This window comes from Selaginella moellendorffii, unplaced genomic scaffold, assembly GCF_000143415.4.
Source record: "Selaginella moellendorffii unplaced genomic scaffold, v1.0 SELMOscaffold_103, whole genome shotgun sequence".
NCBI lineage: Eukaryota > Viridiplantae > Streptophyta > Lycopodiopsida > Selaginellales > Selaginellaceae > Selaginella > Selaginella moellendorffii.
Window position 1 is genome coordinate 244,958 of NW_003314364.1, and position 11,682 is coordinate 256,639.

General features: G+C 43.8%; 3 protein-coding genes across 3 annotated transcripts; 2 read left to right on the forward strand and 1 right to left on the reverse strand.

The window, feature by feature from the left end:
• Nucleotides 1–746: 746 nt before the first annotated feature.
• Nucleotides 747–1,559, forward strand: LOC112342259 (pentatricopeptide repeat-containing protein At1g11290, chloroplastic-like). The gene has a single exon (XM_024663828.1). It carries the CDS (start codon nt 747–749, stop codon nt 1,557–1,559), a length of 813 nt encoding a protein of 270 aa, XP_024519596.1.
• A 3,117-nt stretch (nt 1,560–4,676) lies between these two features.
• Nucleotides 4,677–5,390, forward strand: LOC112342260 (pentatricopeptide repeat-containing protein At5g48910-like). The gene is made up of 2 exons (XM_024663829.1): nt 4,677–4,730; nt 4,815–5,390. The coding sequence occupies exons 1-2, from the start codon at nt 4,677–4,679 to the stop codon at nt 5,388–5,390; spliced, it is 630 nt and encodes a 209-aa protein (XP_024519597.1).
• LOC9646781 (aminopeptidase M1-A) lies at nt 5,279–8,937 on the reverse strand. The gene is made up of 18 exons (XM_002990014.2): nt 8,731–8,937; nt 8,516–8,664; nt 8,364–8,466; nt 8,026–8,306; nt 7,828–7,978; nt 7,662–7,766; nt 7,491–7,610; nt 7,322–7,435; nt 7,071–7,256; nt 6,755–7,010; nt 6,586–6,707; nt 6,428–6,525; nt 6,206–6,371; nt 6,049–6,154; nt 5,926–5,993; nt 5,796–5,873; nt 5,665–5,742; nt 5,279–5,607 (listed from the first exon to the last, which is right to left on the reverse strand). Exons 1-18 carry the CDS (start codon nt 8,935–8,937, stop codon nt 5,440–5,442), a joined length of 2,556 nt encoding a protein of 851 aa, XP_002990060.1. The 3' UTR covers nt 5,279–5,439.
• Between the last annotated feature and the right edge of the window lie 2,745 nt (nt 8,938–11,682).

Below are 11,682 nucleotides of genomic sequence, written 5' to 3' on the forward strand. Positions count from 1 at the left end.
CATCACTTCAATGTCATTAACACTAGAACAAAATTAATAAAAATCACCACTCAAAGTTCTTTATCAACCAAGCTAACCAAGGTCAAAGATACTTTACTTAGTATTTGACACTAAACCTTCAACAAAACTCAATTACAGATAACATATCATCAAGGAGTGATTCACCATATACAAGACTCAATGTAATCTAATACCACAGACTAAACACAGCCAAATGATATCGACAAAGGTAAAATTGATATACTAATATAGGAAAACCATGCAAACCACGACATGATCCTGTGCAACACCATCCAGTAAAGCAAGTCTCTAACTGTTAAATCATCATTGAGCAAAGCAAGTGTTAATAGTCTTCAATGAAGTCTATAAGCAATCATTAATTGCAGAGCAACTAATAATCACTTTTCAACTTACCTTCATGAAACCCGAATACTAAACTTATATCATTGAGTCATATACTTATCCAACATTAACGTAATACCAAGATATGGAATATGGACAAATACAAATTAAATCACCACTCGAATCCAATTGAACCCCAATAAGCTCACCAACATATTTAAGCAATAGCTCTGAATATGCCTTGAAAAGGTCAATTATGCATAATCAACACTCAGCCAAAATTAAAGTGAAAATCTGAACTCATATTAGTTTTGGGTTTAGGGTTTACTGGTTGCTTTATTTGTGCTAAATTTCAACATTACCCAGGTGCATTTAGGATTTCACACATTTGAAATGTACAACAAATGTGTGGAAGAGAGGTCTTTGAAGGGGTGAGGAGTGAGGATATTGTTTCCTGGAACTCTCTCCTGCTTGGTTATTTTGAAAATGCAAATCTATCAGTAGCTCTAGACCTGTTCACCAGCATGGACTGTGAACCAAGCTCTCTCACCTACATTGTTGGACTCAAGGCATGCGGAGGCTTGGCAAGTGAGAAAAAGTCAGACAAAGGACTCTACCTTGAGAAGGGAATTACAATTCATAAAGGAGTGAAAGAGCACGGGTTTAAGACCGACATAGTTGTGGCAACCAACTTGCTAGAGATGTATAGCAAGTGTGGCAGCATGCATCATGCCAGGGAGGTCTTTGAAAGCATGTTTTCCCAAGATGCTGTGGCGTGGAACACTCTCATACTGAGATATGTGGAGAATGGGGACTATGCAGTAGCTATGGATTTATTCAGCATCATGGACTGTGAGCCAAACTGTGTGACTTATTTGGCTGCTCTCAAGGCATGTGGAGGCTTGGCCAGCGAACCAGAGTCAGAGAAGCAGCATCATCTTCAGAAAGGTATAGGCATTCACAAAAAGCTCCAAGAAGGGGGATTTGGATCCGATATAGTTGTGGCGACCACCTTAGTCGACATGTATGGCGAATGTGGTAGCATGCAGAACGCCAGGGATGTGTTTGACAGAATGATCCAGTGCAATGCTGTTACTTGGACCTCCCTCATCCTTGGATACGTTGGGAACGGCCAGTGCTCAGAAGCCATGGATTTATTTGCTAGGATGGACTGTGAGCGAGGTTCCACTACATATGTTGCTGCTCTCAAGGCATGAGGAAGTCTGGCTACTGAAAACGAGTCAGAGAAGCAGCCATACATGAAGCCCATTGCAATTCACAGAGAAGTGGAGGATCGATGACATAGTTCTGCCCAACACTCTGGTTGCGATGAATGGCAAATGCGGCACATGGACCGGGCCAGGGAGGTGTTTGAAAAAATGCGCAGCAAGGATGTTGTTTCATGGAACTCTCTCATACTTGGATACGTGGAAAATGGAGATGGCCTGGCAGCAGTGCTTCAAAACACGCCGTGCACCATGGCGTGTTGGCGTGGTGACACAAACATGGCCCCCAGCCGTGTTAACACGGGCCGTGTTCATTGACTCGGTCAATGCTCCAAAACACGGCTCCAAACACGGTTGAAACACGGTCAAATACCGTGTGACCACGCCGTGTTCTAAAACAATAGCTCACGTGGTTCACGTGAGCGTTTTGTGCTTTGATGTTTTCTTGTCTTGCGATCAATCAAAAATTCCTGCGATCAATCAAAAGGTTTTTCCAGCGATCTATGGCGATTTTCTTGGGCTGGGAATGCCCTCTCTAGGATTCTAGCACTGGAGTGGGAGGAATGGCGCTCAGCCACACCTGATTTCACTGCAAAAAATTCCTAATCATTGTCTCCAGGTTTGTAGATTTTCTCTCCCAAATTTTCTCCTTGGATTGCTTCTGCCATAATTCTTAGCTGCTTGGCACTGCATCTTTGTAGATTGCTGTGATTCTTAGTTGCTTGGCGTTGCGATTGTGTTATTGACGGCGTGATTCTAAAATTTTGAGTTTTTCAAAAATTTTTTAGGCACAGGGCTTGACCGATTGTGGATTGGAACAGGAGCAGGGTGTGGGATTTTAGAGGCTGAGCAATTGTGGATTGGAGCAGCAGCAAGGTGTGGGATTTTAGAGGTTGGACTGAGTGATTGTGGATTGGAGTAGAAGCAGGTGCAGGATTTTAGTTGAGCTGAGTGATGGCATTTGGGAGCCAAAGCAGGAGGACTTCAATAGGTGACATCCATCATGCGTTTGGTGGGAAGAAGTGATCCTTGGTGATCAAACAAACTGCTGTAGTGGGCATTGACGCTGGTCTTGTAAGTGGTGTTCGTTGAGAGACAAAGTTTCAGGTGTGGATCGTGTGAGGGGACATCTCACAGGGGAAGCTGGTCATGAAATCTTAAGTTGTGATGTCATCTCAACAGAGAAGAGACAACAGCTTAGGGAGATGGGTAAAACCATCGATGACCAGGTTTTGGCTGGAAAACACCAAAGCAAGAAACGAGCAGTTTCTACACGTGTCAAAGGCATCCAAAGCACTGGAGGAGAGAGTTTTGTTGCTTCCCAAAGTTCTACACCAGGTGGCAATTCTGTAGAAGGAATTTCCAGGTTTTTTTCGCAACAACAGCAGGGAATCCGAGATTCTTTTGATCCAAAAAGGAAGGAAGCAGTGGATATGGCTATAGGACGATTTTTCTAGAATGAGCACATACCATTTGTGAAAGCTCGTTCTCACCATTTCAAGGAGATGGTGTAGCAGATTGCAAGGCATGGAATTCCTTACGATCTTCCAACAGAGACAGCATTGTGAGAGCAATTGTTGCAAGTGGAGAAAGCCAATCTTGAAGTTCAACTTGCCAAGGTGAAGGCACGTTGGAAGAATTGTGGGGTTACTCTTGTTGCTGATGCATGGAATGACACAAGAAATCGACATATCATGGAGCTTGTTGCATACAGCAGAGGACAGTCGACTTTTCTCGAGGCCATTGATATATCTTCTAGTGGGAAGATGGCTGATAACGTTTTTGCGACATGGGAGCGAGGTATCGAGATTGTTGGAGAGGAGAATGTTGTTCTTATTGTCACGGATGGTGAGGCTTTAAACAAGGCTGCTGCTAGGCTTCTAGAGGCGAGGAAGCCAAGGATTATGTGGGCTCCGTGCTTAGCTCATTGTTTGAACAACATTCTCAAGGATTTCGCAAAACTACCATGGATGGTTGGGCTGCTAGACAAGAGAAAGACTCTGGTTGGCTTCCTCCGGAACCATTTGCATCTAGTAGCGATTTTGGCATCCTTCTCTTCACGATGAGTGTTGAAGTTCAGCAAAACACGATTCGCCTTCATGATGGAGAGATTGGTGGAGCTAAGGCCAAAGCTACAACAAATGTTTGTGAGCGACGCTTACAATGCAAGGCTAGAGTCAAGGACAGATTCTGGGATAGCATGCCGAGGAATTGTGTTCAATGATACATACTGGAACGAGGTTAACCACATGCTGGGTGTTTCAAGGAGGGTGATGTATTTGCTACGGATGGTTGACGGAGACGTGCCTGTGATTGGGAAAGTCTACAAGGGGATGGATCAGATGAGCGAGAACATCCGTCAACAAGAGGAGAACAATCTTAGGTATGAGGAGCTAAACCAACTGATTTCAAACAGGTGGTGGGCTTATCATAGCACCTTTCACTCCGTGGCATACATGCTTGATCCAGAGTTTCAGGGGCAAGGACAGGAAAAATCCAGAGAAGTTTCCAAAGATTGGAACATGTATTTGGAGATCCAGTTCCTTGACTATCAGCAAAGGTCAACTATAAAAAATCAGCTTTGCCAATACAGGAACTTGGAGGGTAGTTTTGGCACCGGGGACTCTCAGATGGATCGTACAACAAAGGGTTCTGTGCAGTGGTGGGAGGACAATGGCTACTCAGGTCCAGATTTGCAGAGGTTGGCAATTCGAGGGCAAGTTCTTCCTCATCTGTGGAGCGATTGTTCAGCATTTTTGGGCACATCACTTCAAAGAAGAGGAATTGCTTAGCAGTGAGCTGGATTGCAGACTTGGTATTTGTGGCCAGTAATACCAAGTTTCCTATGACAAGTTTGTGGGATTGAGCCAAACAGGAAGTATTCCTCAAATTACTGATGCTGATATTAAAGCTATGGAAGAAGAAGATGATGATCCTGCTAATGAGGAGCTTCTAGATGAGATGGAGTGATAAGTAGAATATTCTAGAGAATATTCGTGTTTTCACCCGTGTTTATCCGTGTTCATTTCCGTGTTCCGTGTTCGTGTTCAAAAAATTGAATGCCGTGTTCGTGTTCGTGTTCATGTTTTGAAGCTATGCCTGGCAGCCATGGGCTTACACGCTAGAATGGATTGTCAGCCAGACTGTTCCACATATGCAGCTGTGATTTAGGCATGTGGAAGCTTGGCTGAACTACAAGCCGGGCAAAAGATTCATGCTACCATCTGCCAGCTTGGATTCGAACAGGTTCGTCCAGTAGCAATCGGTTTGTTGGACTGTTATGGAAAGTGTGGCAGCATGAACAGAGCTGAAGAGTGTTTCAACAACATGCCCTCTCCAGATATAATCTGCTGGAACTCATTGCTGGGAGGATATAGTTCATTAGGAGATTCGACTCAAGTATTCAGTCTGGTGAAGAAGATTCAGAAGGCTGGGCTTAACATTGATGCCATCACATTCATTTCTATTCGCACGGCTTGCAGCCATGCAGGCCTGGTGGAAGAGGGGAAACATTACTTCGATTCCATGACAGGATTGGGCATCAGGAAGAGTGTGGAGCACTATAACTGTATAGTCGACATTCTTGGCCGAGCAAACAGACTTGAAGAAGCACTAGTAGTTGTGAACAGCATTCCAGTTGGAGCTGATGCTGTAACTTGGAGGATTCTGCTCGGATCCTGTAGGAAATGGGGGAACGTGGAGATTGGCAAGGTTACATTTGAGGCACTGGTGCAGGCTGTTGGCACAAAGGAAGATGCAAGTGCCTACGTGCTGATGAGTGATCTCTACGGGAGCATGAGTTCTATAGACAAGTTTCTGTAGAATTTGGTTCATATTGTTGAATTTGCTTGGTCGGTAAGTTGACAATCGCTCACAAAGATTGGGTTGGAGTTGGAGTTGAGTCTTGTCTTCTTATGGCTTCGACCCATAGAGCCATGAGTTTCACTTTCTCACTGCACCGGCCAGAAAACTTTCGGAAGAAGGAAATTCTGGAAGATATAGTCTCTTTGACATCATCTACGATATCGCTAGTCCAAAGCTGTAACCAAAAATCAGAAGAGGGAGAGAAAAGAAAAAGCTTTGCTTGAAGCCAGACCTTTGAGGCAACTCTGTCCACAAGTCTGCGCAGCAGGAAACCTTCTCCTAATTTTGCGTGCACTGGACCCCAATTTTCCTGAGACAGAGGACTATAATTCGTGCATTAACCACCACAGTTTTGAGTTGTACCTTGAGCCAGTTCCAAGCTGTGATACCGTTGGTTATTGTTAACCCGGAGAAGATGTCGGTGACGTTTTGAGGCCGCACCTGAAGGAAAAGTATGACAAATATACGAACTTGGAAGAGTAACGGGACTAACCGCTGGGGATAGTGAAAAATTCAAAGCTTCAACGACGAGGACAGGGTCGGAAGATCCTGCCAGTGTGCCTGGGAATGGCAGTTTCAGCTTAGAGATTTGTAGTTTCAGGAGTGAATGACTTACTCAATGCCAGGTTACGTTCCTCCAACTTATCTGAAGATTTGTAAATTTCAAGCAGCTCATCGAATCCATATCGATTACAATCTTTCATCACACTTGCATATGCGGCCTGTGAGAGCAAATTTAGTAAGAGAAGGCAACACTGGTCAAAGACCATTACCTTCAACATGTTTGATGCCAGGGGGACCATCGCCTTGTTCTTGAATCGCCTCTTGGCTTCCAATATGGTTTTCTCATGCCCAAGAACCACTAAAGCATGCAAAAGTTCCTCCCTGAGACCGGAATTCAAATGACTTTCACCTTGAACGGCTTCCCAGCTGAGTTTGCTGGAGAAACTTGACAATAGTAAAAGGCAAATATTATACAGAGAATAGGGACATACCTGGTTGCGTTTTCCATTAGTCCAACTAAGAAATTACTTACTCTTTCTTTTGAACTTGGGATTGCAACAGATACCACATCAAGTAAAGAGAGTGCAACCTGCAGTCATGAACGATATTGGGTTTCGTAAGAACTGCAAAAACCAGAAGCTACACGTACGGTGATCATATGTGACAAGACGGTGGGATCGTCTTCCTGTCTGTAAACCTCCAGGAGAGACAATAAAGCAGACAGGGGCTGTCTTGTGGACTGGCATAAGGCAAACATATCGTCCAGAACACCTGTAATAGGATTGGTCTGGGGATAATTCTGGTAAAGAAAGACCCACCTAGTCTATCGACAGGAGAAAGCCAGCCTGAGGAAATTGAGTCTTTCAAAGCTGTAAGCAGTTGTTCATCATACTCCACGCGATAGAATCCGCTTTGTCCAATGTTAAGTTTCACTACAGTTCGTGCTGGCAGGCGAACTATACACTTTCTGTCCTTGAGCAATATACTTTGTTGGCAGTTGTAAGATCCCGAAATAAGTTTAACAGGAACTATCCATTGCCCCTCGGCGGGCTGTCCACTTGCAAGAAACCGAGTCTAGTGCACGAAAGAAGTTTGCATTTGAGACCAAATATAAAATCTATGAGACAGTCTTACCTGTTCAATCTCTAGCTCATGGTCATTCAGCATTGTGGCCTTCAAAATTGGATACCCGTTCAGCTTTGTCCAAGAGCACATCAAGTCTTTGATTGGTTTTCCAGTTACTTCCTGGATACAATCCCATAAATCGTCTGACTTTGCGTTACTAAAGGCAAATTTCTCCATGTACAGTTGCAAGCCTCTCTGCAGGAGGGAAAAAGAAAAGAAAAGATAGAATTCCACTTGTTCACTTAAGGCTAACTACTGACCTGGATATCCGTTAGACCAACATAGTCTTGCAGCATATAAATTAGTGAGGCTCCCTTGCAATAGCCAATAACATCAAAGACTTCCATGGTTTGACGAGCATGCTGCACTTCCATCTGTGAAAGCAGAGTGTAAAAGAGTATGCTTGATAAAAATTCAGACTTGAGGTACCTCAACTGGATGAGTTGATTCCAAGGCATCCAACTTGAAAGCATCATACATGATTTCTTTGTGAAATTCCATCCAGATGTTCCAGTCGGGGAAAAGATAATCGACAGCCATATAACTAATCTGCAAACCACCAGCATTGATCTTAATCTCAACACTATTGAAAGTACATACCCAAGTAGCCATGCCTTCGTTAAGCCAGATATGAGTCCACCATTCTAGTGTGACAAGGTTACCAAACCACATGTGCCCAACTTCATGAGCCACGTTTATAGCAACCTGCAAAAATACACGGAAAAAATTAGCATCAGTGCACAACGTGCTTCAGATACAATCTCACCTCCTGTTTCTTCAAAGTTGTAGTATTTTCATCTACAAACAAAGCATCATCCAGAAAAACTATAAGACCAAATTCTTCAAGAGCACCAGCCTTGAATGCTGCAACTGACACAATATCCAGCTTGGGAAGAGGATATTGCAGTTGAAAGAATCTGAAGTAAGCATAATCAGAAATGGAAAAAAGGAAAGTGCAGATTACCTTGCATAAAAAGGAAGCACTTTCAGCATTATATCGAATCCGAATTTTGCTTTCTGCAGCTGTTCAGATCTTGTGTACACTCTTGCCGGAATACCATCATCGGACACACCTTCCAGATGTTCGAATTCACCAATCGCAATAGCAGTTATGTAGGTTGACATTAGAGGAGATTCTTGAAACTCAACCATCTTGGTGTTCCTGTTTACTACCTCCTGCAGAGCAGGCATAGTTGACAGAACCATGCGATCGACAGGAACATGAACTTTAAATTTAAAACACGCCTATAAGATGAGGAGAAACAGTCAGAAGATATACTCGTAAAGATTGTAGTATAGTACCTTAAAATCTGGTTCATCCCAGCAAGGGAAGCACCTTCGTGCATCAGCAGGCTCAAAAACTGTTACAGCCATGTTTTTCTCAACCCCTCCGCTCTTGTAAGTGCTGTGCAGCGGAAAAGTTTGTTATTGAAAAATACTGAATACCAGTGTACCTTCGATAAAATGCGTCAAGCTTCTCGTTGAGCAATCCATGATAGTCGATAAACAGAGTTGCTTTTCCTACATGCAGTTTTTTTTCACCGAAGTTCAACACTAGCAGTTCATTCTCTTGATCGACTGTAGATGCCGCTGGATGAACGATCTGTACAAACCAATGTGCACATCAAGACAAATTTCAAGCAGAACACTCGAAGGCAGAGAGGAAAACCTCATCGAAATCCTCCACATAGCGCAAACATAGCGATTCAGTTTCCAGAATAAGATCCGCAACATTCAGGACAACTTTGGAAACTGGCTCCACAATGTCCAGGAGAATTTGGAGCTTGCCTTTGAATGCACAGGCATCGAGATCCACCCATAGCTCCAGCTCATAGCGACGAGGCAGCACAGTTTTGGGCAATCGACTGCTCGCCATAGCTGAGCCAAACTTTCTTCCCTCAACTTATATTACAAACAATAAAAACGGATCTGCGGTCAGGATCAAACGGCCGAGGACGGCCCAGATTTTTTTGTGGTGGATTCGACGGCACGATCGCGTGGTCCGCAGGGAAAAATCAGGATCGGACGGCTGTGAGGTTTTCACCGCGTGCGCGCCCAATCTCACGAAATCGGGCATCTTGGGAATATGCTTCTGTTGAGCTTTTTCATGTGAATCAAAATTGGCGAATTTTGAAGCAGCTGCTGAAAGTATGAGAAACGATTCCTGAGCTGTTTAGCTTCACTCATTTTCATGTTCAAAATTGAAGTGCAGCTTCACTGTCCTGATCATTCATGGGCCAAGTTGTGTGTGCTGCAAATTGAAGGTAAGTCCTGAAAACTAGGATTGAGCTGAGCAGCCGAGTGGGAGACATATTTTCTGAAACGGGCTGAGGTGTTGAAATTCACCATCAAGGGCGTCAACTTGGATTTTCTGGGTTCCTTGTGGATGAGATTGTCGACCTGGCTTTTGTGATGAGTTGCCTAAAAAATTGGCATTAGTGGTTGCAGCAGAGCTTGCAATCCAATAAACAGTCTACTACAAAAGTGAACGTCATTTTTTCAAGAAGTTACAATTAAGGGTCTAAAACAGGACTCAGGAGAACAAGGTAGTGGTGTTCATTTGAACAAAGGCAATGAAGCAGCTGAAGAAGTACAGCAAGCAAGAGCAAAAACTCTACAAGTTGTGTGCTGACTGTTCTTTGCTATTGGAGAGTTGCGTGAAGGATGTGAGCATCGATGTAAACCATTCTATTATTTCAAATGACAAATCGGTCAAGTGCTAGATTCTTTAGTGGGACGAACTGAAATAGACGGCGGTCCTTCCGCTTCAAATGGATCCCTTTCTGGTTTAAGCAATTCAACATCATTAGACCCCACCTCCTCTTCTGCCATGGTGGCTCCATCTAGCACTTGACCAATTTGTCGTTTGAAATAACAGAATGGTTTACATCGATGCTCAACACTACACATCCTTCACGCAACTCTCCAATAGCAAAGAACAGTCAGCACACAACTTGTAGATTTTTGCTCTTGCCTGCTGTACTTCTTCAGCTGCTTCATTGCCTTTGTTCAAATGAACACCACTACCTTGTTCTCCTGAGTCCTGTTTTAGACCCTTAAGGCAATGAAGCAGCTGAAGAAGCAACCAGAAGTTCTTTCCGATCAGAATTGCGGTGAGGGTGGCGGGGAACAAGCATTGTGGTGGATTTGCTTGCAGTTGAGGAGCAATTGACATATGGCGGGTCAGAACTCTTCAACAGCAGGTCCGTCAGCAGCAGATTGCTTGGGAGAATGCGATTTTCAGGTACTGGTCTAGGCTATGTAGGCCAATTAGTGTCTTTTTGAGCAGGAAGTGGATTGTGGGAGTTTTCTCACTACAATTCAAACAGAGAACATGCTGGTATAATCAGAGCTTTATGAAGCTTTATGTTACTAGCTTGCACCTGAGTTCTTGGCTGCTAGGGGAACTCCAAATGCAGAGGTTTTAGTGGCTATTCCAATGGTTTTGTGTGCTGTGGGTTTTCGATGGTGGAATTGGCTTGAGGAGTCTTGTGTTGTAGATAAGAAACCACCAGTGTCTACCATGGATGAGTTTGAGGCTGCTTTTTGTTTACGTTTTGCCCCTCATTACGACGTGGAGAATGCTCGTACAGAACTTCAACATTTCCAGCAAGGGAAAATGACACTTGGGGACTATATTGAGAAGCTGACTCGCTTGATTAGTTGTGTTCCAACGAAGGATCCAAATCAGAACAAGTCCTACTTCATTGATGGCCTATATAGTGAGAGCATATGGCAACATTTACATCATTCTCAGCCTACAAAGAGTTTGGAGGAGCTCTATGATGCGGCTTGTCGACTTGACAATGACAAGCACAAGTCTCGCAAGCGTTCGTGGAGTCCTTCTGTCAAGAATCGTCGTGATGATTGCCATGGACACAAGGATGGGAACAAGCATCACAAATTGAAGTTAGTGGTGACTACTTCGGATGCAAAGGGGTCCAAGAAGCAGAAGTTCTTTATAAAGAATTATAGATAGGGTTGTCATCATTGTGGACTTGGACACTACAAGGCTGATTGTCCACAGTTAAAGAACAAGCAGCAGGACAAGAAGAATGCCCAATTTTCTTCTCACGGTAAGTCAGATACTAAAAAGTTACAAACTTTGCAGTGTGAGGATGACGAGAACGACCATTCCTGTCAGAAGAAGAGACTTTCGATCGTGGCTCGTCAGCTCAACTGTGTGTGGAACAAGATGGAGCTCAAGGATACGCGTGAATCAGCTTTAATGCTGGAGGGTGTGTTCCGTGGCCATCCAGTGCGGATTTTACTGGATAGTGGGTGATGACAACTTTGTTTCAGCCAAGTTTGTTGCAAAGCATGGCCTGGTCACACGTGGAGTTCTTCCATACATAGTGGAAGGTGCAACTACCTTTGCTCAGCATTTCGATGCTTGTGTCGAGGGGTTGGAAGTGTTGGTTGGCAAAACCACACTTGTGGAGACTTTTTATCTTGCGAATATCCATCGTGTGGATCTCATTCTTGGGATGCCATGGTTGGTGAAGGTGGATCCAGAGATAAAGTGAAGTATTAAGCATATCTTGCTAAAGTATGGTGGCGTTAAAGATGTGTGTAAGCCACAAATTTTTCCTTTCCAATTTGCCAGCTTATCTCATCTATG

Bases quoted from the DNA above. Each gene is read 5' to 3' on its own strand.
- LOC112342260 (XM_024663829.1), top strand. From the start codon at position 4,677: ATGGGCTTACACGCTAGAATGGATTGTCAGCCAGACTGTTCCACATAT. The intron at 4,731-4,814 runs GTGATTTAGGCA...GGATTCGAACAG, and splicing joins ACTGTTCCACATATGCAGCT to GTTCGTCCAGTAGCAATCGG.
- LOC112342259 (XM_024663828.1), top strand. From the start codon at position 747: ATGTGTGGAAGAGAGGTCTTTGAAGGGGTGAGGAGTGAGGATATTGTT.
- LOC9646781 (XM_002990014.2), bottom strand. From the start codon at position 8,937: ATGGCGAGCAGTCGATTGCCCAAAACTGTGCTGCCTCGTCGCTATGAG. The intron at 8,307-8,363 runs GTACTATACTAC...CTCATCTTATAG, and splicing joins GGGATGAACCAGATTTTAAG to GCGTGTTTTAAATTTAAAGT. The intron at 7,257-7,321 runs GTCAGTAGTTAG...TCCCTCCTGCAG, and splicing joins TTGGTCTAACGGATATCCAG to AGAGGCTTGCAACTGTACAT.